This window comes from Lynx rufus, unplaced genomic scaffold, assembly GCF_022079265.1.
Source record: "Lynx rufus isolate CCGP_SWC_20201006 ecotype Redwood Valley unplaced genomic scaffold, mLynRuf1.p SCAF_13, whole genome shotgun sequence".
Lineage (NCBI taxonomy): Eukaryota > Metazoa > Chordata > Mammalia > Carnivora > Felidae > Lynx > Lynx rufus.
The window spans coordinates 54,470,312-54,496,695 of NW_025814827.1; the positions used below are offsets into that span (position 1 = coordinate 54,470,312).

At 39.5% G+C, this 26,384-nt stretch overlaps 1 protein-coding gene across 2 annotated transcripts in view; it reads left to right on the plus strand.

The window, feature by feature from the left end:
* NPAS3 (neuronal PAS domain protein 3) overlaps positions 1 to 26,384 on the plus strand; it is an 849,973-nt gene that overhangs the window by 400,301 nt on the left and 423,288 nt on the right. For both annotated transcript variants that reach the window (XM_047074637.1, XM_047074638.1), the window contains one exon: positions 10,697 to 10,773. In XM_047074637.1, coding sequence (XP_046930593.1) covers positions 10,697 to 10,773 — 77 coding nt within the window. The remainder of the gene's footprint in view (positions 1 to 10,696; positions 10,774 to 26,384) is intronic.

A 26,384-nucleotide genomic window follows, 5' to 3' on the forward strand; every position in this document is an offset into this window, starting at 1 on the left:
TTTGTTCAGTCGCCTTTAGTGCCAGCCTGGTACAGGATGTATGTGGACGCTTGGCTGTTGTCTAAAGAAGAGTTCTTGACCTGAGGTCGTTAGATGTGTTGCTGGGGCTCTCTGGGATTTTTGTAATGGTATACACACAATTTTGTGTTTGAGTATCGCCTCAGGAAGAGGGTTTGTTGAAACGGCTCTGTTACTCAAGAAAGTAGCACGTTAAGCACTTCTGATAGAGGCTTGAGCTGAGCCTTAAATCTAAATACTAGGTTCTCACATTAGAGGTTTTCTCCTTGTTAAGTTTCATGGTGGTGATAAGGGTGAAAGCATATGCTTGTGTGTGTTCTTCAGTCTAGGTCTGACAGTCTTGTCAGCCTGTTTACTATCTGTACACTCCAAATAGGGCCCACATTTCTTAGTTTCTAACTCTGCCTAAATCATAGACGCTCTAGGTTCCTAAGAGGCAGATGGCAATGATGATGCAGACCTTGATCTGCTAACATAAGCAAGACCTAGCGCCTGCTCATTTACCATTGATAATTGTGTGGGCTTTTGTTTATATGAAATCAGAAGGAAGATGGTGGGGTTGTAAGAGCTGATTTGGGTTTCCAGTGGTGGTGGCTGTGTACATTTACCTAATCAAGTTATGTCTGAGGCATTCAGCATCTTAAAATGAATGCCAATTACCGCTGGAATAGGCCATGAGTGAATCCTTCAAAGGAAAATTCACTGGGCAGTTGCTGACACTCAGTGAATTTCTGGCTCTTTGCCCAAGTATGTGTGAAATGTTTGCACTGGTTTGAGGCCCTGATTGCAGTTGGCTCACAGGGTTTGTGGTGACACTGTAGATTTGATATCATGCCACAGGAAAGGCAGACACCGGGGACAACATACAGAGGAACGAAATATTCCTAATATTAAAAAAATAATAATAAGTCCTAAGTATTTCTAATATTTAGGCAAAATGTAGTCCCGATATCCTGTTAAAATTGGAATAAAGATAGAGATTTAGAACAGCCATCTTGGGCCTACCCTCTGCTTTTCATACCAAGGAGGAGAAAGGTGATATGTCCTGAACGCCTCCCTTGGGCTCAGCACTGGGCTCTAGAAAGTTCATTTCTTCACAGTTACTTGCTGTTCACGCTCTGTGTTCCAGGCCCTATTCTGTCAGGGTTTCAGCAGTACACAAAACAGTTTCTCGAGCTATGAAGGTAAAAGACCAGTGGAGGAGGAGACAATAGGTGAAGAAGTTCCAGAAGGAAAATTAAGGCAGGGCAGGGGTTTGCCACATGGCTCACATATGAAACAGTGACCCTTCTGACAGAACGGGAAGTTGGGGTCCACAGGGCCTAAGTTGTTCAAAACCACCCAGCTAATTAGGGATAAATGAAGGATTCAAAACGGGGCCAGCCTGACTTCAGAACCCAAAACCTTTCCCCTGTTCATAACCGTCTGCCATTGAACTCTTCCTGCAAGCAGAGGGCAGGCAGCGTTTGGGGAAGGAATCAGGCATCCTACAATAAGGACCTGAATCACTGTCATCCCTTTCAGAACTCCCCAGGTGATGTGACAGCCCATTTGGTGACTGAGTCATCTCACACAATGATGTTCTGGGTCCTGTGAGGTGGGTGTTTGCTTCAGGGGCTTTTCCATAAGCCGTGTGTTTACGTATTTCGGGAGCAGTGTGAAGTCAGGGATTTCACACCAAGCTCAGTGGACCTTCGTCTTCGTTGGTATAATCATGTGACTATGAGCAATAGTATTGAGCCTCAAGAAAGTGCTGTGGTATTGGGGGGTGAGTACCCAGCCTCGCAAGTGACTGTAGGAGTGTGACAGTCCAGTGGTGTTGCCGCTTAGGGGAAAGCAGGTTGGAGTGGGCAAGAAGATGAGCCAACCACCTTGCTATTCATAACTACGTTAACATGCATTTGTCCTTCACATATGACCAGTAGATCCCAGAATCTTTTTTTTTTTTTTTCAGTATATGATGCCAAAATGAGCACTCGGGGTTTTGACTGCTGTATTTCACTGTCCTTGTGACCTCACCTTCCATACCCCAGTTCCTCTATACCCCTTTTCTGAGGCCTCTCCTGCCCCCATTTTCCCTTCACCCATCCCGAGTTGAGTTGGTAGTTGCACATTTATTATATGTTATTCATTTGTTGATGTGTCTTTCTGCTTACTAGACCCTGATCACCTGGAGGGTCAGGGTGGTGGTACCTTTTCATTTGAATATTCTCTAACCGTGCCCAGCCCAGAACAGAGCCTCAACGCATATTTTCCATGGATGCTTTTAGCTTTCTTTAGCTGACATAAAAAGAAAGCATCTATAAATGAAAATAGGAGCCTGGCCTAGATCTCCAGCACCTAGGTCAGCGAGGTTAATATCTTGCATATTGCTAAGGGTTCACTAAGTTCTGGATGAATAAATGTAATACCGTAGCCTGAGACGGTTAGGCTTTGGAAATTGATCAGAATGACTTTCAAGCAGGTGCTATTATCAGCAGAACATTGTGTCATTTGGGCCAACACCCCAGTGCCTCATGGAGCTATTTATGTTGACCATACTTTGGGCAGAAAGAAAGTCCCTAAATGCACTGCCAAGCTTTGTGGCACAAAAGGGGGGGGCGTGTAGGGGAGGAAATACAAATATGATTGAATATATGAATGGATGCGTAAGGAAGAGAAGAGGGAGAGGGCCAGAGACATTGCCTTCTTCCTCCCACAGAAACACAAGCTGCTTCCTTCCAATCCAGCGTTTCTTCACTCCCTGTCATATCAGTGGCCTGGGAAAGCCTGAAGGATGAATGGAGCATTAGACTAGAAGTAATAAGGTTGTGCCTGACTTACCTCAGAATTTGTAGCAGATGTTACAAATGTCATAACATGAAATTTTGGGATCAGGCTTGGGAAAAAAATCAAGATAACAGATGTGGACCTCTTCCTTTTACCATCAAGTGCTGACCTACATCATAGTGATTCATGGCTAATCTCTACCCCTTCCTGTTGGGTTAGGATCATGTCCCTAACAGTCTTTGAGCCCCTGAGGTCAGAAGGGGTGACAACAATATGGTAGCACTCAACTGAAAAGATTTTAAGAGCATTTTCAAAATGAAAGTATAAGCCTTGCATTTTCTCTCCAGACCCTACTGAGGGAGCAAACCAAATGCAGCCCCCATTAAAAATTGAAAATTCTGAAAATATTTTCAGCTTATTAGTGAGGGAGATCATTTCTATCAATTAAAAGATAAGCATTAAATTTTGCAGAGTGACTCTGGCATTGAAATCTCAAATTTGATGTGATCTCTTTTTCCCTTTAAGAGCTGTGATCAGAGAGTACTTGGTGTCCTTTTTGTAAACTATGCACTTAATTCATGAGAACACACAGTATTTCTTCCTGACAAAGAGTGGGCGATTTGTAGAGGAAAGTGGTCATTGGAAGCAGGGGAATTTGAATAAGAACAAAAACAATAATAACAACAAAAGAAGAAACTCAAAACTATAGCCTGCCCATCGTAGTCAGGAAGCAGGCATCTGTTCAGGCTCTGAGCCCCAGCCAGTGTCTGTATGGCCCACTTGGCCTCTATTACACAGCATGGCCTCACGCAGTGGGTTGCATCTTATATCATCTTTGTATGCCTAGTACCTAGAAGAGCAGCTGCCGTGTGTTAAGGGTCAGTATGTGTTTGTTGCTGTAGCCTGAAGCCAGAAATCGTTTCTCTCTCCTGGCTGGGTTCATGTTAGGTAACAATCAAGACTCCCACCACTCAAAGATTCTACATCCTTCATTCTGAAGTCACCTTATAACTGCCACACTCCTTAAGCTTCCCCGGGTGGAGAGGGAGTGCAAGCCACCATATTCCATATCTCTGCTGGGAATTGAAAGACTGGAATCAGTCATGATCAATAACCTTCCTACCTTTATTTATTTTGTAAAGAAAAGAGGAAATGCTCATACCCTTTGCTGTGCAAAGAGGATGAAATTAGCTTTAAACTTTACACCCCAAAGCAGCCCCTGTAGCAAGTTGTTGAAGCCAAGAAACATTCTGTAAAGACTTGGATGTCTTTTAAGTTACTGTAGGACTTTGGTCCTTTAAAAGTGCCCTCTTTTTATGTATATATTGTTATTTTGACACAATGAAGAAAGTAAAATGGCAATAATCAAGTAACACCATCTTCCTTTTTTTGCAAAGTCCTGTTAGATTTCTAACAAGCATTTCCTCATCTGTTGTCCGGTCTGATGCTCTGCTCTTCTCTGCCTGTGTCTTCTGGAATCACTTAAAGATTCCCCGCATGTACCCCACACAGACTGTGGATCACGCCTGCATCTTCCCGAGGTTTCTTTCCAAGAGATGCTGATGTTAGAGCTTCATCATTCTCTCAGGTGCTGTCACTCTAAGCAGCAGCTTAACCCTTTGCCTTAAGAATTTCATTGTCAACGGGAAGTTTCAGTTCTCTCATGAAGAATGTTAATCACCCTTTATCGTAGCCCTTATGAGGGACATATAATAGTTCCAGTAGTAACTACCAGATTGTCAGACAAAGGCTATGTTTCCTTTTCCCCAGCTACAGATGGAGAAGTGCCTTCTTTGGTAGCTAGAAACTCTCATTTCCTTCAAGGAAAAGGAAGGCAGAGGGGGCAAAGTCAGTCTTCGAAAGGAAACAATGGCGTAAAAGAAGTCCCTGTAACTTGTTGCTGACCAAATGCGCAGAAGCATTGTCCAGACTTATTACAGCAGTGTTTGGGTGCTATTTCCCTCTTAGATGACTTTACCATTTTGATGTAAAAAATCATAAGGAAAAGTCTTTCAAAATCATATGGCCACTATGAAGTTCTTCAGAAGATAAGAAATGCATGAGGTACAAACCCTAAGCTAACCAGATTTATTGAAGGCTGCATGTTTTCCCCTTAGTTCTTACTAGTTAAAGCCATATAGGTATCCCTCCGTCCCCTTTTTTTTGAGAAAAGCAGACATGGTTTCTTTTTCCCAAATTAAACAATTTATTTATATTTATTAATACTTTCACAGTCTTATCATCTCTAATGCTTTTGGCTAATGCATTCAGTCCATACTCAAATTGTGGGAGAAGTTAAAATATGTGTTGCATCAAAGAATTTTTAAATCGGCATAAGACTTTTTAGAGTTCCAATTATTTTAGTGGATTAAATACCTCTCTTTTGTCTTAATTTGTAATGTAATGTGTTCATAGGGTTCTGGGATATGAACTATAAAGATGTATTTTGTGATGTTTAAAAATTACTAGGGTGCCTGGGTGGCTCAGTTGGTTAAGTGTCCGACTCTTGATTTTGGTCATCTGTATTTTAACATTTATTTATTTTTGGGACAGAGAGAGACAGAGCATGAACGGGGGAGGGGCAGAGAGAGAGGGAGACACAGAATCAGAAACAGGCTCCAGGCTCCGAGCCATCAGCCCAGAGCCTGACGCGGGGCTCGAACTCACGGACCGCGAGATCGTGACCTGGCTGAAGTCGGACGCTTAACCGACTGCGCCACCCAGGCGCCCCTGGTCATCTGTATTTTAAAAAGAAAAAAAAAACACTAATATTGGTGAAAGTATATTGAAAAAGCTTCGTTATTATTTCTTTTCAGATATTAGCATGATGAATTGTGTGGAAACACCATATATTGTGCTGGGGACAACAGTTTCAGTGACAGTGCTGCTGTATTCGTTAAGTTGGTATTGAGCTCTACTTTTTCCAGTGTCCCCTCTCCTTCCCAACCTGAAATTCCCTTGGTTTCTAAGCCATGCCCAACCAGTGAAGGGTTTACGGTTGAAAGGATGCAAATTGTGATATGGGCAGTAGGCAAAGCTGTGAGGACCAGTTTCAGATTGAAGATTAGGTCCCATATTAAGTAAAGACGTAGAAATTGTTATTTTGATAGGGAAACACAGGCACACACACTCTTCTTGTAAACTTCTTAGGCTCCTGGGAAAACCCTTCCTGGTTTCCCTTGGCCTACAGTGAGGGGAGGCTAATTGAGATTCTTCAAGGGAAATCCCTTTTCTTTTCTTCGGTAGCCATGGAAAGACTCATTAAGCATTCTATACTTCATTCTTTCCCAGACCCTGACTTTGCTCAGACCAAGTGCTAAAGCCCAGGGAGTGATGTCCGAGATTCCATTAAGCATGCCCTTTCGTCCTCCCTACCCCCCATGCTTAGTGTGGGAACAGAGCCTTGCCCCTCGAAGGATGGGTTCAGAGGGCAGCCATAAAGTTTGCCTTTTTACTAGGTGGGTGATTCTGTTCTTGAAATACTACCTGCATTTATCCATTTTGCCATTCTGCTCCCCATGGAGGGGGGCTGGATGTGAAAATGCCTCTGCCATGGTCTTCCCTACTTGCCAATGACCACTTCTTCCTAATAAAACCATCCTTTGGAAACCCTGACTCACAATGTCATCTTCCTCTTCACATATCTTTTTTCAAATGATCTCTTAAGAAACAAGCCCCCTTCTCTCTCCTGCCTGTGGTTTACCTTCCCATTGTGAACTGTGCTGGTGAGACAGCACCACCCTGGGTGCTGGGAGCTGGGGCAGCTCCACCCTTTCTGGAAATGGGGGTTGGGGAGATTTAGGAAGGAAAAGGGCAGTGCAGGACACAAGGCAAGTAGGGCCCTAGACTTTTCCTCTTTCATTATGTGTGTCCACTGAGCTGTCCTGTTTCTGTTTTGTAATGGGTTCTTCTGTGGCAAGCTGACCTTTTGGCTGAATAGGTCAAACTCCCACTGAGCGCTAATCCTCAGCCTTCCTGGCGATTGTGTATCCCCGAAGGTGACAAGTGCTGGGTAGGAATATGACTGGGGGTGTGTGGTCTATTTCCCAAAAGGGGGATCATCTTTTACTGCACCGAATTAATTCTCAAAGACCACCTCATGAGCTAGGCAGAGTCTATACTGGAATATTTTTGCTGACATTGTTGAGGGACAGAACTAATTTTTCAGGTACATGTTTCAGATTGTGGTTTCCTTCTGTGTCTTCCATTTTTTAATGAGAAAAAAGTCAAATTCACAGTTCTTATGATTCATCGTATCTTTTTAGATTCCTGAAACAATCAGAATTTCTCTGGTTGATATTTAAAAATCCCTCGCTCTATATATTTCTTGCATTTAAAGTCTCTTAAAACTCTAGGTGCTTTATTTTTAACCCTGGCAAAACATGAGTGTTGCGGTGTTTGTTGATAATTAGGTGCTGGGCCTAGGTTTGTTTTGAATTGCTTACAATTTTCTTTTGGACTGTTTATAAGGTTTTATGACACCAGGTACCTTACAGTAGTTAGCGATTTTCAACAGCAAGTTGATACTCAGTAAATGCTGAATCAGATTTGAAGTTGAATTACTGTATTGCTGTTTTTTTTTTTCTTTCTTTCAACTGTTTGTATAAGCTGTTCAATTAACACAATTCTCACACTTCACTGTCAGTGAGTCAGGGACACATTAGTCACAGATAAGGGTTCCATGTTCCATTTGTTTAGCAATGTGTTGTTTTGTGTTTTTGTTCGGGTAATTTAATTAGTGCTCTTTAAATTTCAAAAGGTAATGTCTTTTATCTGAGGAAACAAATAAGTGAAATATGTCTGTAAATGAGATGAAACAGCGACCCATTATTCATCAATAAGTGTACGTTGTGTCTAGACAACCACATGGTTTTAGAAACTGTTAACTTCCAAACATCAAAAATCTGAGAGAGCCTCATACATAAGCTGTGTATTACTTTGCTGAAAATGATGGACTCACAGAGGAAACACCTCTTTAGTTTTTCTTAGGCATTAATGATACTCTGTTAGCGGAATGAGATGAACAGAGAGGAACAGAATAACTGCATCTGCACTGTTCCTGAGTTACCAGATTATTGTCTCCATTCTCCAAATGCGATAGGCTACAAAATACAAAACAAGAAGCGCATATTTAACATCTATTCGTTACCAGTAATGCTGGAGTCAGAGCTGGGCTTCAACCGGGGGCATAATGGGCTCCTGTTTAACATATTTATGTTGGTTGTAAAATTAGGAACTGTCATTACAGCCCCACATCACCTGCATAAGTGCAAAACATATAAATCAAGAGAAGTTCCAGTGCCATAAAAATGCCATGGGATAGAATAGCATGAAACCACTTACAAGATACTTGTGTGTGATGCTAGCATGTACTGGGATGCACCCTTTCGTTTCTAGAGGATCTGAGGAACAAAGAAGAATAACTATACAGGTAGGGCTCATGGATGGAAGACCTGATGAAGACATGTGGGATCCCCAGACTGACTAATAATTTTTTTTAATAAAACTCCGTATTATTTATGCATTGGCAGCATTTACTGAGAGTAGAGCCTGAGCCCTACGTGAAGAAAAGGCAGGAAAAGAAAGGCCATCAATGGCCAGGCTTGAATAACCCCTGCAGCACTACACTAAAGTCAATGTTCCTATCATTCCAGGAGGCAGTTGGCCTGCCATCTGTTGTTACTGGAGCATGCCTCTTGGGCCTCCTAGTAAATAAACCTCTCCTTATATTTTCTGTGAAGCTTTAGGGTCCTCTGTAGGTTGGTGGCTGTTGCTCTCCTGGCCTTCTTCTGAATCCAGCTTTTTGGAGAACAGTCTATGTTCTCTCAAACCAGCCCATTTCTTCTGTGAAGTGCAGTGGTTTATTTTGAACTTGATAATTGGGAGTCCTGAGATGCCCATAAATTATGAACTGTTATTAATAAGGAGCTTTCTGGATCCTAATTACTGCCTCAAAAAGAGAGTGGACACTTTTGAAGTTTTTCAACCCTCCTGCCTCCCAGAAGCTCCCCCCAACAATCTTAAAAAAAAAAAAAAAAAAAAGACTGCAGATTTTATTCATGTGGGATCATTCACACCAAGCTACCATAATGTGCAATTAACACTCTAGAAACTGAAAACAGTATTCAGCAAGACAGCTGCATTATCAAAAATGCCAAAGGAGTTTTGAAGGGAGTAATGTGCATGTTAGAATAGGAATTTAATCAGAAATGTGCACATACACACACAGTAGTAGTGTCTTAAATATATCTGAATATTAAATTTTTAAAAATCCCAAGTCTATACTTATAGCAAAGATTAATGTTAGGATAGAAAACTGAGTTTTCTATTTTAAAATTATTGTGTGTTTTGCTTCTGAAGCAAATGAGGAAGTTGGAATAGAGATTTCTAAGATCCCTTCCAGCTGGAATATTCTTTGATAATAATCACTCTTCAATTATATTTTATAAATTTTCCCATTGAAAAAAAATGCCCCTTTTATTTCCTCTTGCCAGTCATAATGATACTTAACACCCATGCTATTTTCAAAGTGCCTTTCAGACACTGCAGACACTAACTCACAATTGCGGGGGTAAACTGCCTACTTCTGCACAGCACAATAATCATAAGTACATTTATATTATAATCCCTACTAAGCTATGGATCCAACTGACTGACTTAGTAACTGAAATGCAGCAGAATTATCCCAGCAGCATTTTGCTGGAATTTTCTTGTCAACTAGCTGAAAGTGTTCTTAGAAGTAAGAAGGTAGGGATTTGGGTTTTTGTTGTTGTTGTTTTTTTTTTCAATTCATAGTGTGTAGGTTTGAGGAAGGTAGAGGTTCATAATAACATTGTCAAGAAAAGCAAGAACACTTGAGAAATTGACTTGCTGGAAATAAGGGAAAGATCTAAATATATCCTTGACAAATTATGGTAAAGCAGAATTTTGTGTTTGAGAACTTATTTAAAAAAAGAAGGAGAAGGAGGAGAAGGAGAAAGAGAAAAGAAAAAATACCCGGAACAGATTTGAAAGCAAATCATGACCTCATGCAAAAATATTAGTGAAGGAAAGACCCTTGATCCTGGATCTCAGAAATATCCTGCATTAAGCTCCCCTTTGTTGAGGATTGGTGGGGGCTCCTTGAGTGCAGGTGCCCACGGACAACACACAGTGGGCATTCAGGAAGGGAAGCACCGACGAGAAGTTAGTAGGGGAACCGGAGTATTCAGATAAGAAAACGGTCACTGACCTGGTGAGGTACGCTGGAGGCAAGGGTCCGCCTGGGCTTCGTGTGGGTCCTGTAGGAATAGTTGCATGTGATTGTTGGCTAAATATGAGATCCAGCCATCCTGAGACATTTAACGCTAGCGCAAACAGTCATTAATCGGAATCTCTTATCCGACATGTTGTGCTTATTAAATTGTAATAAAATTATTGCCCTAGAACGTGAAAAAATTTTCCTGTTTGCTTTTTCCTAGCCTAGACGATACGAAAAGTTTAGGTCTCTGGGGTGATGGCTCAGGGGGTGGGGGAGGCAGTACACGTATGCTTTAAAAATGACAATCCTTACGTTTGAAGAAAAATAGTTTACCCATTTGTTTTAAAGGAATGTTGTAAACGTTCAGGTTTTTGCTCCAGTGTAGGAAAAACAGTCCAAAATGAAAATTTAAAAGAACAAAAGTCTGAATGTAGTTGGTTAGTGTTTGCAGAAATTAATATTCTGAGTTGAAAATTTAGCCTAGTCTCTGCTTTTGCTCAGCAACGCAGAATCGAAATGAACACGAGGCTGTTTCTTTCAGATGTTTCGTGTAGTAACTAGATGAGTGATGTAATTAGAAATTAAAAGGTGCGATTCAGAGCTCCAACTTAACTTTTTTTCTTCTTTTTTCTTTCTTTTTCTTCTTCTTTGTTTTTTAATAAGTTATAGGTGCACAACGAAGGAGAAGCCCCAGTGCACTGGCCATTGAAGTATTTGAAGCACATTTGGGAAGTCACATTTTGCAGGTAACTAAAAGAGAAAGAAGCTTGCTTATATTTTATTGAGAAAAATCCATGTGTTTAGTCTTGATTTAAAATACATTTTTAGATATTAGCTGTGTATATGACTATTGTTTTATGTTGCAATTATGAAATTCTTATGAATTTATTTTTTTCTTTTTAGAAAGCCATCTCTTGAGAGAATATTAATGAGAAAGGGAGGGCAAGTATTATTTGTGCTGTAATAATTGAGATAAATTGCACTATTCAGTTGATGTGCAATGTATAGTAGCTGGCTGTTCCCAGAATGATTGTGTGTGTGCTGCATTTGTAAGTGGATATATGTGTGTGTCTTTGGAGCTATATATATTGTTTTTGGAAGAGCAAAATTTTGTTGTGACAGTAATGTGACATTTTTATGTGTTGCCAAATTTCAGTTGTTCTTTGCTTGAGTTTGTATTCATAAGCGCTTTCAATCCTCACGTTTGCCTCCCCAAATTATAAGCTTTCTCAGAATGAAATTTTAAGGTACATTTCTAAGTAAAAGGAGACAAATAATAATAACTGATTTGGCCAATGAATTCCATGACAAGTAAATGCGAGGGTTACGAGGACAGAACTACAGTTATTTAGTCCTGGATAAGATGCATCCCAAGCTCAGCATCTCGCTTACTCCAAAACAATTTCCCCTTACGACGTTGCCGTGAGTTCAACACATCCAGGGATAATTGTTTTACGGTGTTTCTGCTACCAGGATAAATGTTGACATGGCCAAAGATTGTTTTTTTTAAACTATGTAAGATACGTTTCTTATATAGGATTAGAAAAGCAGACACGTTTGGGTTATGTAGGCAGCTTATTTGAAAAAACTAGTTATGCTTTTCATTGGATCTAGCATATTGTTTCTGAGAGTATGTACCCAGGAAAACTGTGAGCATCAGATTCTCCCTGGTCAAATCTCAGTGGTTCTGTGAGCTGGCTCATTGGCTGGCAACTTCAGAATCAACTGAGATACTTGTTTGAAGGACACATTCTTACTAAAGCAGAATCTTCAGGGTGAGGCCCAGAAGTTTATGATTTTTAACAGACTTTTGAGATAATTTTGATGTTTCCTTAGGTCTGAGATGTCACAATTTACATTTGCACATTGAAGCCCTGAAAATCCTTACTTGGCTTATTTTTGTTTATTCTGACATTTCTCTGCTAATGTCTGTTAAGTTCCTATATAGCTGATGTTTATTGAAGTACACTTTGGGATTTGTTATTCTATCATGCACACATTTGCAGTTCCTTTGTGGTAGATTGGTTTCAGGGATACAGAGGGGATATTTCTTCCTATGTCTTTAAATTTTTATTTCCTTTTTTCCTGTACATACTTTGTTCAGAATCTCCTTTGTAAGTTTTGTATGAGCCATGCTGTATACGTTGTTAGATTCTGATGTGATTCAGGATGACTTCAGTTTATATTCTGAAGCAATCAGTGCATAAGACTTAGTCACTGAAACAAATGGTCTAAACAGTAGCCCCAGATCATTATCCTCTCAATCCATTCTGAAATTTGAGTCCAAAATCTTTAAGGAAGGGTGACTTGGGAGCTGCAAGAATTTAATATAAAATGCAAAACTTAGGAGTTTAATGTAAGCTTAATGTAAATAGGATATATAATGGTTGTCCCAAATGTCAGTTCAACAGTTGGCATCATTGAGAGAATAAGGGTTCTAGAATGAGGCTGCTAAGTTCTTTTGCTCTTAGGATTGGTCACACCCAACTTAGACAACATGCTTTAAGAAAAATATAGACAACTGAGTGTCATTTGGAATAGAATAACAAGACTGGTGCATGAACTAGAAACTCATGTTACATGAGGAGTGCACAGAGAGTTTAGTGAAATTTAGTTTGGAAAAGACATGATTTAAAAGGGATATTAATGTCCTCTCTATTTGAAGATGTCATGTGAAAAAAGTATTAGCTATTCCGTGTGGCTTCAGAGTGCGGAAGAGAGAAATGGATGAAAAAAAAATCACCTTTATTCAAGAAAACTAAATAGGGCTGTCCACATTTGGAATATGTTCAAAGTCTTTGGCTCCAAGGGGAAGCATAAGTATCCTGGTAGGGAAGCTTTCAAGAAATTCAGGCCCGCAAGCATGGTTGCAGTAGATAATTTTGAAATTGTCATAGAAACTAGAATTTCATATCATTTGATTCTAACACCAGTACTTAAGGAGTGGGAAAAGCTGTATGTATTCTTCTAAATGAAATATTAGAATTGTGGGTAAGAAGGGCTTGGAAAGTCATAGTAACAAGAAAAGCCTCCTCTAAGCTGTCTTAGTTTTCTTCCCTCCTTGCAGGAGACTGTTGAGCCCCTAGACCTTTGTCAGAACCACATTGAACAATATCCCACTGGGTCTGCAAGCATAAGATGGTTTCCATATTTTCCTTCAGGAGGGTTCCTGGTGAAGTCTGGTTGATTCACCAGGAGGGTTCCTGGTGAAGTCTGGAGACTTCCTGGTGAAGTACTTCATGAGAACAGGGATGAATTCTTTCTTTGCTCTTTCCTCCCCTTCCTTCCCTAGCAAACATCTCTTAAAAACCTATGTGGTTGGGGCGCCTGGGTGGCTCAGTCGGTTAGGCGTCCGACTTCAGCTCAGGTCACGATCTCGCGGTCTGTGAGTTCGAGCCCTGCGTCGGGCTCTGGGCTGATGGCTCAGAGCCTAGAGCCTGCTTCCAATTCTGTGTCTCCCTCTTTCTCTGCCCCTCCCCTGTTCATGCTCTGTCTCTCTGTCTCAAAAATAAATAAACATTAAAAAAAATTAAAAAAAAACTTGTGTGGTCAAAAAAGTAGGCATGGGAACCGTGGCATTTGGAAGGTGACATAGAAGTCAGTTCAGAATGCCAGAATGGGGCTCAGAAAATGTCTATGATTTCTCTGCACCAAGTGCCCAGGCTTCCCTGCTGCCTGTGTCCCCAGTGACGTTTCATGGGATGGTGGGCTAAGGACTCCTTTGTGTAGAGAGTTGGGGGTGAGGGATGAACATAGACTCGTTAATTTTTGCTTCACCCATCCTGCGGACTGCAATGTGTGTTTTTGCTACGTATATCCTATTAGCCATTTTTCTCTAAGGAAAATATAAAAATGTTGTGTCCTCTACAGTTTGACTTCTTTCCTGCTGAGATGGGGGAACATTTAACTTAATGGTGTTTTATCAATATAAAATTAACTGCTGCAGTGTTATTTTCCACTTTAATGGTCTACTACTGGTGGGTGGAGGCAAGGCCATTGCCTAGGCTGTGCCCTGTGCGATTCGGGGGTGGCCATTCACATCATTCCCGTGAAAGCTTCCAAAATGACTCTGACCAGTACTACGGCCCCAGTGAACCTGTAGCTGTTTCAGGCATGACTTTTAAGGCAGAGGGATCTTCTGCAGGAGAGTTGAGGGTTCAGGTGATGCCAGCCTTGCACATGCAGGACTGTGGAGTGTATGTATTGGGCCTGAGTCAAGTCATTTTAGTTCACTTTGTTCTTCTTTGACTTGTATTAATCAGATGAGGAGCAGAAGGGCAAGGGGTCAGGATTAGGAATTGTGCTTTTTGCACAAGCTAAGAAAAAAAAAATTCAAAAACTTCAGGTCGTTATGTGGGATCTTTCCTGAATATAGTATATGTGACTAAGCACCCATTTGGTTCCTGCTTTAGAAGCTCTCTTAGGGCGTTGTTATTCCCACTTCATGATTTCCTTAATACCAAGAAATATGAGTGATATTTACTTTTACTTTCCCAATTTAGAGATCAGATAGAATATTCATATGTTCTTATCAGAGTTAATGAAACACAAAATAGTCACAAATATCATCTTCGTACCCCATAAAATTAACTAGTAGAATGACTTTCCCTTAGGTGCAGATTTATGAATGGAGTACTTTAATTATTTGCATGCCCTTAGCAGACGGTTTTAAGTTTTTTTTTCTTTCTGTAAATAATGCTTACATAATTGTTAGTTAAAATTGCAGTATTGTTTTTGCATATTCCGTAGTCATGCTGCTTTACTCACCTCACAGGTGTTAAAACAAAACAATCACATCAAACCTTGTACATGGAAGATTTTAAGGTTCACGTTTGTATTCACTATTAGCACATTATGGTGAACCACAGAGAGAGACATATATGTTATATTACATTGGGCAATACAGATCACTGCTAGCAGCTATTACATACTATAAGTATATATCAGTGAGTGAAAAGTGGTTTTTAGCCCTAACTAGTTGTAGATATTACAATATAATTTTGTGAGCTAGATGAATACAATCCTAATAAGTACCCACATGTTTTATTATTGAAGCTGTCTTGGGAGAATAAAAAGAATATTCTTTAAGAAATGCCCTAAGGAGAGATAATGGTGGAAGCATGATATCTATGTGTCACTTTGCGCTTGGCCGTGTTCCATGAACCCTCCCATATCTGTGTCATTGACCCTGCAATATTTCTGGACATGAAGAAATTTTGCATTGCTCTTAAAACATTCAAGCCCCAAGCTACCAGAGGATCCTGTGGACAGGTCTCCTGAGAGAGACCAAGGGAGAACCATCAAAAACATTGTAGGATTATAACACCTGAGTTTCTCTGACTGCTGGTGGATCAGAAAAGGCTGGGAAGAATGGTTGCATGACTGCCTGTCTTCCCCAGAAAAACTAGGGGAGTGTTTTTGGAAGGCTCATTTATTGGTAGAACAACCTTCTTGTAGAAGAAGGCCATAAATCTGGCCATTACCTTAGTAGAGCAGTTGAATTAAGGTATGTATTTACCTAAAATGGTGGGAAGGAAGGGAACTCAAATGTAGCTATTTTTCTCTTTGATAGGCAAAGCAGTCATAGATTTATGTGGGTGAGATGGATGGCACCAGATACCTCAATAAAATGTCAGATTTTAATCATGATGGTTTTCTTTCTCTGAACATCTCATCCATAGTATACAGAGTAGAGTCATATCTCAAGTAAAAGAGGAGGCTAGGTTTTTTAAAAAGCTGTTTGGGATCAAATTTGGGGGAAAAATCAAATCAAGATTTACATTGAAATGTCCATGTTTCCATTATTCATCACATTGTGAAGACTGGTTAGGGACGTATCCTGGAGTCCTGTCTAGTTTGTCTGTATACTATTTTGGTCCTGCAGCATTATTATTAGAAGAAAACATCTAAGTTGCCTGCCAGAAATATTTAAAAATTTGTAGCTGGTGTAGTAAGGAAAACAAAATAAACAGTATCTTGTGACATTTTATATCTTTGTTATTATCCAAGTATTCTAGGCACAGTCCTGCTCCCATCTCTAGGCCTGGTTCAGTTGTAGAAGACTAAGAAAACGATTCTTTAGAGATGAGCTGTATAGGCAGAGGAAGCTGTCTAGAACAACGTCGAGGTTGGAAGTAGAGAATGCCAAATGTATTGGTATCAAGCATCTCCTTGAATCTCATTGGGCAAGAGACTATGAAAAGGTTGAGTAGTACGATTCGAACATCTGGACAAAGCGAAGTGAATAATTCCTAAAACAGCTCCAAAGCTGACGCCTGCAAAGATCCAAATTATTTTATTTAAGCTTCCGCCTAGGCAAGCCAACATTCATTTTACATTTGATGGCACTGTTTTTAAAACATCTATGAAAGAGAATGATAATGTTCAAGTCTGTTTTCCATTTTATTGATGAATTGGAATTTCACCCTTATTTATTATTTTCTTGAAACTTACAAAAGAAATGATTATCTCTAAGAAGTTGCATATTCTTACTCCTGGTGGTCCTTGTTGGCAAAGTGACATCCTGCTGGATATCAGTGCTAAAATAAAATACAAGAACTTCAAATAATAGTGGTATTCTTTAGCCGTGATAGAAGAAGGAGAGAAAGGTGAGAGACCCTTTGGTCTCCCTGTGATCCAGAATGGTAAGAAAATGTAAAACTAAATATAGAAAAAGAGAAAGTTAGTGAATATATTTGCATATGCAAATTAGCTTAATTGATACTGCTTGCCTCTACAGGGATTTTTCATTACAAACTGGAGTGCTACATTGTTCAGCTCATATTGAGTAATTTAGTAACTAATGAGACCAGTTTGCACTAATTTGCATATGATAAATGAGCTTAATTGCAGTAAATAACTTGGAGGCATAATTACTTAATTTTCCTGTGTTGCACGGCTTTTAAGTTCACTTGTATGAACAACTCAAGATAATTTTGCATATTTAAATTAGTTGCTTTTAAATTTTCTTGAACAAAAAAAAAAGGAACACACCTTATCAATTGAGCTGTAAAACAATTGCAAGTAAGGTTTACAGTGTTTTTATTTAAAAAGAAAAGAAAGAGAAGTAGAAATTTCTTAACTCTATTGTTCACCTGTCTCCCTTCCTTACCTCATATAAGGTATCAGCATTGATAGGAAAATGTTTTTAATGTTGGAAGCTAATTCACAGCTTCTATTAGAAACTGACCTGAGTTTAAACTGAAAAACGTAGATGAGTGACTCATAACTTTTGAAAGAGGGTTTATAAAAGAGATGTGTGTGTCCTTTATCTAATTTGACAAATGAATGTTAGAGGAGTCATGTGGGTCTCCTACCGGCAATGCACACGTCCTTGAAGATGCCGGGCCATGATGAAGCAGGCATTGCTCTGCATTTCACATGTATTTTCTGTCTAGATTAATGTTTTATACTTAGGAAATTGGTTTCAGTGGAGAATCTCAGTGTGGTTTGCCAAGGATTAGCTCACTGGTCTTCACATTAACCAAAGAATGTATATTTTATCAAAATCCCCATTCACAAAATTGAAAAACGAAAGCATGTGGAAGTTGATGGCCAAACCATTATTTCACAGTACTGTATTGCCTGAGCATTGCATTTTAAGGGAAAAAGTATGATTTACTCTTAAAAATTAACAAGTCCTATAAAATCATATTCATGATTGAGTGTAAGAAAATATTTTATGCTTGTGAAAGTTTAAAACCTGTCCTTAAAAAAAAATCCTTGCTGCCTTAACTCATGTCTGTGTGTGTGTGTGTGTTTCTGTGTGTGTGTGCATGCGTGTGTGGTATGTATTACACCACACACACATATGTATACACATATGAAACATACATATGAAACATTAAGGCTCTTGATTTGCCATACTTTGGAAAACTAAGTCATGAAACTTTGTTCTAAAAAGGTCAAATCCCGGGGCGCCTGGGTGGCTCAGTCGTTTAAGTGTCTAACTTCGGCTCAGGTCATGATCTCGCGGTCCGTGAGTTCGAGCCCCGTGTCGGGCCCTGTGCTGACAGCTCAGAGCCTGGAGCCTGCTTCGGATTCTGTGTCTCCCTCTCTCTGACCCTCCCCTGTTCATGCTCTGTCTCTCCCTGTCTCAAAAATAAATAAAAACATTAAAAAAATTTTTTTAAATAAAAAAATAAATAAAAAGGTCAAATCCCATTAAATGTAGTATAAGTTTCCCGTATCCTTCAGAGGTGGGCCAGAACAAGTGGTAATAGTAGAATATTCTAAGTGTAAAATTTCAATCTTTCCTATAATAAATGCTCAAGAAATAACCGTTGAGTAAATGAAAGAAAAAAAAGTTATTAGCAAAATCAGAGTTAACCCCAGAGTTAGGGCTTCATCTCACCTCTCTGTTTCCAGGTCGGTTTGTATCCATTTCCTCTAGATGCGGGACAGAGTATGGAAGATTCTTTTATTGCATGGATTTGGGCATCCAGCTAACTTGAGTTCACATCCCAATTTCATCACTTAGTAATTGTGTAGACCTAGAACCATCTCTTGCCCTCTCTATGCCTCAATTTCCTCATCTTGAAAATGGAGAAAATCATAAATAGTAGCCAACGGCAGGCATGTTGTGAGGATTGAATGAGATAGTACAGTTAAAAGTGCTTAATCCAGAAACCTGATATATAGAATGTGTTGAAGTTTCTGCTAATATTTGTCTGTATGTTGGGTAGTCCAGAATCATGCCCAAGACTTTGAGGAAAAATGTTAATATTTATCAGTATCATTACGAATACAGGAATACAGGAGCATTATTAATATAATCCTCTCAGGTTAAAAGCAAGTTAAGTATTTTTATTGAACACAATGTCAATTATCAGTTTACATAAATGGTGTTTATATTTGGTAGTGTAAGCTAGTTAATGGTAAAAATTCTAAATTTGGTAGTAAGAATATATTTTCACCTTGAGAATGAAAATCATTCTCTGAACAACCAAAGGAGTTGTCAGAATAATCTCATTAGCAACCTAGAAGGAACTAGAAAAAGTAGAGTTCATAAAGAGACTCCAGAATCAACATTTCCTTTAGGCCAAAATGGGATATGCCATTATTCTTCTCATCATACTGTACAGTCACCTTGATTTGCTTAGAAAAGTGGAAATAAGCCAGTTGCAAGTCCCGAAAAACCAGAAGGTAAAAGCAATCATCATCCATTGCTACCAAATTGTGTGGCGGAGACTTTGAAGTGCACATATGATTCTCCTCATACATGTTGCACAAAATCTATTACCTGTAATGCCAGAATGGGCATCTTTCCACATCAAGAGCCGAAGGAAGAACTTCGCAGGATTTTTACGATGGCACGCGTACCTGTAAGACAGGTACATACATATACCTTCAGGTTTTCAGATACCTTGCTAACTTTGATTTGCAAAATAGACAAAAGGCATCGTTCACTGAGAAGTAGTATGAGAGGTGTGGGGAAGGGGAGAGATTTGAGGTAACTTACTGAGGAGGGAAGATGTAGGTTTTTGCTACATGACTAGAACTAGTGGTAACAGTGAGGGATTTCTGATCACAAAATTACCTGAGGGGGGCCAGAATCTAGGAAAATGAGACAATGAATCTCAATACTAATTCTAGGGTTCAGTAAATATTTATGGGGTGCCTTATTTGCATCAGAGAGTGGAGAAAACGCTGAGATACAAATATGAGTCATGGTTTTGTCTCCCAGAATTCCCAGTAAAAGTTGAGAAGACCAATAACAGAACGGACCAACACAGTTTGGTACAATGTAGACTAGAGGCTTTTGAATCAGTTATACCTGGGTTTGGATTCAAACCCCCGATCTTGATTGTGTAGATCTGGGCAATTTATTTACACTCTCGAAGCCTCATTTTTCTCACCCCCAAATGAAGACGGCAGTGATTTTTACCTCCTAGACTGCTGTAAGAATTAGATGAGATACTATACACAGCACCTGGTGCATGATGACTACTTAACAGAAGTTGGCCCAGTTGGGCTTCATCCTGAAGCAACAGGTGGGAATCTGATTCTCCAGCTTGGAGCTGGTCAACCAGCACTTCTTGGGCCTACAAACTTACTGTTACATGGTTCGCCACCCTCACTCACCACACACATCCACTTTTAAGTCTGATGTTCATGTGGGTCTCTGTGGGAGTCTTTGAGGGGCCTCGCTAGAATATAGGAGTTCAGTAGCATGGTCACGTATGTTCGAGGTCAGGGAGGAAGAAAAAGAGCAGCAATGTTGTGGTTGCACAGCTTTTGCTCAGTGTGTGCTGACAGGAAGATTGCGTCGAAGGTATGGAAACACATCTTTCTTTCTGGGCTCTAAGGGTTGCTGCGTTATTTGGAGATTAAAGTGGAGCAAAAGGATAATTGTACTTCCAATTTTCAAAGTGGACAGAGGTCTTAGCATATCTTAGGGTTATGTGTCAAATCTCAATATGAATAATTTCCCGATGCATGTAGACACCTACAAATCTGGGTCATATTACAGTGCCCTTTTAGGCTTTAGAGTAGGCCTTGGTGGTAGTAAACATTATATTCTTGTTACCAGCATCAGCTGTGGATGACAGGAGACAGTGATACCAGCTGACTATCATTTACCATGGAACCAAATCACAGTCAATATCGTCAGACTTGCTTTCTCAGCTGAGTATCCAGAATTTCACAAGCCTTTTGGACCCTGTGAGCTTTTGGGTTTGAGGAAAGCTTTGCAGGGGTGGATTGGGGAGCAGTGATATGCTTTGTTTCCCAAACTAAGCTGATTGCAGACACTTGTGAGCATCCGGGAACACTGGGCTTCTACAAAACACTTGGGGAAAGTCTGGCTCAGAAGAATTGAATCAAAATTGGTTTAAGATATTAAAAAATTCTCTAAATACAATAAGAGCTAAATTGAACACATAATTGAACAATTATTATACGATAATGTCACATCTGCAGTCTACTTCACTAGCCTTTTGAAGACCGAGTTTATTACAGAAGAATCTTCCATAAGTAGTTGTGCCACTTTGTGCGTGTATGTGTGCACACGTATGTGATCAAATACCTCTAACATGCAAAATTCCAGAAAAAAAAATGAAAAAAATGTTGAAAAGTCAAAAAATACAGCTGCGAAAAATGAAAGTAAATAAAATATTGTCTCACTATCAAAGGTTATTTTTCCCTTTGTACATTTGACTTTCTGTAAATCAAGCGAGGTGGCACTGTGATCCTTGTCCTTTGAAAACAGTTATGGGAAAAACAGCTGATTTCAAGAGAGAGATTACACAGCACATCGTGGCTGATACATGTTGGCAAGTGGTTTTCTTCTCCTGAGCCAGACTTGAGTAATACTATGTCTATTAAAAGACCACAGTAATGGATATCTGTAGGGACTAGTAAGAGGAAGGCTCTATAGGGGGCCTGCTAGAGGGTCCAGGGGTTACTACTAGGCTCCATTCTCGCTCTACCACAGGCAGGCACACACCTGTGGGCCAGCCCTGGAGCTGCCTCAGATGTTCCAGGTTACGGAGACTCCTGCTCTTTAGGTCCGCTAGTGCCTTGTGAATGTCACTTCCCAGACACTTGCTGATGGAGGGTCTGATGATTGAGGATTGCAAGGTAAGAGATCCATGACGCATTGTTATTTTGTGAGAGCAGAATAGAATCCTGTGGAAGAGAAGAAAAAGCCATACGGTGTTGTTTTGCCTCTGCTGGGAAAAAGAAGCATTTGGGTGAATTAGTGAAATTATTATAAGTATTTCTTATACTGGGTGAATAAAATGTGTATGGTTAGAATTACCCTCACAGAAGAGCCTAGTCAAATTCCCATGAGGCTGGATAGCTGCTGCAGGAATTGTCAGGTCAGAGCAGCTGTTTGCCTGATTTCTAAAGATATAAAAAATGCAGGTGACCCTTCAGGGCACCAGAAAAATACCCTCTGAGATAATCCACTCTCATACTTCCGTTTAGGGCGATACCATGTTTTAGTAAATTTAGTCTGGTGTGGAGATTACACCAAGGGTAGAATTGACCTAAAGAAACAGAAATTTCTTTTTTTCTGAGTGGGAAGTCTGTGAGTTCTACATAAATACAAAGGCAAATGATAATATCAATGACTATTTTAATTGCATCTTTAATCCGTAAGGATAGTTCAATGACATTTTAAATTATACTTTTAGAATTGTAGTCACATAGGAGATAAAACTCAGTAACTATTTAATAATGCATAGTAAGATCAACTGTATCCTCTCTTGAGATCACATTTAGGTGGACTGAATGTAAAAGCCCAATCCAGAATTTAGACAGCATTTAATCTTCTGGAAGACATTCTTGGGTCTTTCTAAATATAAAGTACCCAGGCCTGGTCCTTTGGGTTGGTACCAGTTATCTTGGCTGAATGATGAGTTTCCCTGGATTCACAGTTAAGCTCTATTATTTTCTTTTTAGAAGGAATCGGATTGTTACAGATCAAACTACTGGAAGGTTACTAAACAGCATGTGCCAGACTGGTAACTAACTGATAATCATCTAACCTGGCTTTCTTTGAAGACTACGATGTAGTTATATTGGGGGAAAACTTGAGACTGAAATAAATCAGTCCCCTCTCAGGACGTGTCATGCACTGAAATTGGTGGGATACCTCCCTTGCCACTGTTTATTTCAGTCTTCACTGTAGAGTATCTGAAGGATTTCATTTGAATAAGAATGGGAACTTTGTATGAAAAACGTCTCATTCTGCTAAGAACATTGGAAAGTAAAGTAACTTGTGGATTCTCTAAAATTGAACGGTTAAAATTGGATCCGAGCACAAAGTAATTTGGATGGATGCAGACTTTTAAACGGAACTATGCAAAATCTGGGAAGAATAATAATTATGTATATTAGCACACATTTATTGAGACTTAACTGTGTGACAGGTACTCGCTGAGCCAGCTGCTTACATGCGTTATCCCATTTGGTCCCCTGACCCATCTTTTGAATTAGGTACTGTTACCCTTTTCCACTTAAGGATGCAGAAACTGAAGTCCAGAGAGGTAAAGTGCCTCGCTAAGGACCCACAGCCTTTAGTGACAGACACAGCCAGTATTAGAACTCCAAAGTGGACGTGGGAAAGAGACGGAGAAGAATTATAAGGGAAGTATTAGGTATTAAATCATTTTACTGTTAAAGTTTTTCAAGTGACATACTTAAAGCTATGGTTTGAATGGAAACGAGAGGACATGCACTTTTGTTTAATAAAGAAATATTTGCCCTGAGCAGAAGACAACATTTTAAAGCTTGTCATTTCATTCCTGGGAAAGTATTTGAGGAAAATGACATGGCTCAGCCCTGTTTGCTGACCATTTTGTTGTCTCCTGCTGAGACTTGCCATTTCCATAGCCAGTGGGCTGTATTGAATCAGACAGAAGCAATAGGTCATTAACAGAAATGGAGACTTGGGACAGCCTGCAGAGGCTGAAAGACGAGGAAAATCATTTTGGGCCACATCAACAAAGCTGTGTCTAATAGAATCTCATGCAACTGTGTTTGAAGAATTTACCCTGATTTTCAGAAAAACTTAAGAAACTTTAAAAAGCAGGAAGTAATTTTTCCCCAAAGAGTACCATGCTTAACATGAAAATACAGGTGGGAGAGGATATTCTTCTTGGTTTTACATCTGCATTTTCCCTCTTAGTCACATCCATTGAAAATAACAGTTTAAAATCCATTTAGTTAAACAAAAATCCCAGTTTTGCCACTAACATCTGCATTAACCTTGAGATCTTTAACTCCTAGCATTAATCCAAAGGGAGATTATATTACTTAATTTGATCAATATCTAAATTGTAGATGGTGTTTCCTTGATCTTTGAGGATTGTCCTGAATTATTATAATTGGGAGATGGTGTTGGGGGGACAGGTTTTGCCACTGAGATCACTGTCCAGTATTTTTTAAAACAGAATACATAGAAAACCTAGGAAACCTATATAACTAGCCTCTTTATTACAAGTATTTTTAATGTTTATTTTTGAGAGAGAGAGAGAGAGACAGAGCACGAGCAGGGGAGGGGCAGAGAGAGAGGGACACAGAATCCCAAGCAGGCTCCAGGCTCCAGGCTCCCAGCTGTCAGCACAGAGCCTGACACGAGGCTTGAACTCAGGAACCGCGAGACCATGACCTGAGCTGAAGTCGGACGCTTAACAGACTGAGCGACTCAGGTGCCCCATAACTAGCCTCTTAAATGTAGTCCAGTTCAGAGGAAAAATACAGACCCTCAACATATTCATATTGAGCAAGTATTCATAGATAGCCTACTGTATATAAGACACAGCTAATATGGCTATGGAGAATATTTAGGTGTTATTCCTTCTCTCAAAGAATTCATAATAAGTTTTTGTATTCTAAACTGGAATGACAGGTGTAGGTCTGGAGATTGGATCTAGAATCCCAGTGAATTCATTTACAATTAAAACTTAGGAAATAGAATACCATTTTCAGGGCCAGCTATCACGCATATACTTAAAAACTCTCCATTTAGATATACATGAATGTACCCTTGTGAAAAAACTCTAAACGGTTGGCATATGTGTCTTGTATCTCCTAGTAGATTGTAAGCAATTTGAAAATTGGAATCATGTCTTGTTCATCTTTGTGTCCTCTCCTGTGTTGTACTTTCAGTAGGTGCTCAATATGTTTGTAGAATGACTTGAATTTATTTAAACACATTTATTTAAATACACCTTAACTTACAGCAGATTGATCTTTAATTGCATTTCTGTTTTGGGCAGTGTTGTTAAGAAGTCAGAGATACTGGAGGGCCTGGGTAGCTCAGTTGGTTAAGCATCTACCACTTGATTTCGGCTCAGGTCATGATCTCCGTGTTCGTGGGAATGAGTATCACATCGGGCTCTGTGCTGACAGCATGGAGCCTGCTTGGGACTTTTCTCTCCCTCTCTCTGCCCCACCTTTCTGTCTCAAAATTAATAAATAAACTTAGAAAAAATTAAATAAGTCAGAGATACTATTTGATTCCAAGGTGTATTGCAGTCACTTGAAGAAGACATTTACATGTTGGGATCTTAGTAGGGTTAATGCATTATGCTTCGAAGTCCCTAAGCACCAATGTAAAAATGTCCTTCTCAGCCAAGAGGTCATTAAAGAAAACAGTCTCATCATAATGTCATTTTCCCCTTAATTTTCTGATTACTTACATTTGGTTTAGTCCTAATTATGAATACCTTTAATTGCTTTATCACAGTGATGATTAACTGTGCCCAAGTCAAACCCCTTTGAAAGAGAGGACAATTCCTTCTAAAGGCTTTGCATGATTGCACTTAGGAAGAATACCAAACAAAGGAATAGAGGTTTTCCAACTTCCTAAAGGTTGGTCAACTCATCTACATTCCTAAAATACCCAGCAGGGATTTTTATTTTTGAGTTTTTCAGAACTGGAAAAACTTAACCTTCTGCATGTTTCTTTTCCCAACATGCTAATCTGCTACTTTATTTACATGAATCATTCTGCCAGAAGACAATATTGGGAATAAAATACATGCCAGCTGTTCCCCAGAGTATTAAAAAAATAATAAATAAACTTTGAGATCCACATGTTGTCACTGAAGGAGTACTTGGCTCTGTTTGCCTTCATTGTTTTCTATTTATGTGTGTAAAATAGCCATGATTGAGAGTTTCCATGTTTTGTAAAATAAGTTTAAAACACCGAATGTAAGTTATTTCATGCTGAAATGCTTGGTAGCCCAGGTTTGTTTTATGCAATCTCTATATAGTCATTGATAAAAGTGGTTTAGTTTCATTGTGAAATGAAGGCACCAACCTTAAGATACAAACGAAATAAAACCTTGAAAAGGTGTATTTTAATTCTGTATTTTAATTCAATTTCTTAAAAAAATGGACAGATTTTAAGATTTTTATTTAGTTTGAGATTAAATCATTTGAATCGGAAGTCAGCACGCAGTGTTAAAGCTTCTATGTGTATTTTGAAAACAATATCATCGTACAATATTTATTTAAGTCTTAATCAGTTTCATGTTCTTGTCAGAGATAGCAGTATATGTGCCATATTTGCATCTATCACCCAGAAAGTTAATTGATGGAGTTCCTAACAGTCAAACAAAGCTCCTTTCACTCCGTTCTCCCTCACTGAGGCCTGGGCCACACACTGGGGATCAGAATGGAGACTCTGTTCGTCCCTTGAAAAAGGAGTAGGTTTGGTGTGCAGAGAAGGGAGGGTCTTTGCTTCGGGAAGGCTGGCACAGATGAGCGGGAGGACACGTCATTGTCAATTTATTATCAAGCTATTCTTTCTCCCTGGAGGAAGGCTTTAGAATTTTTAATCTGTGATGATTCACACTTGGGAAGCATCTCTTTTTCTCATTTGTTACTCCCACCTGGAAGG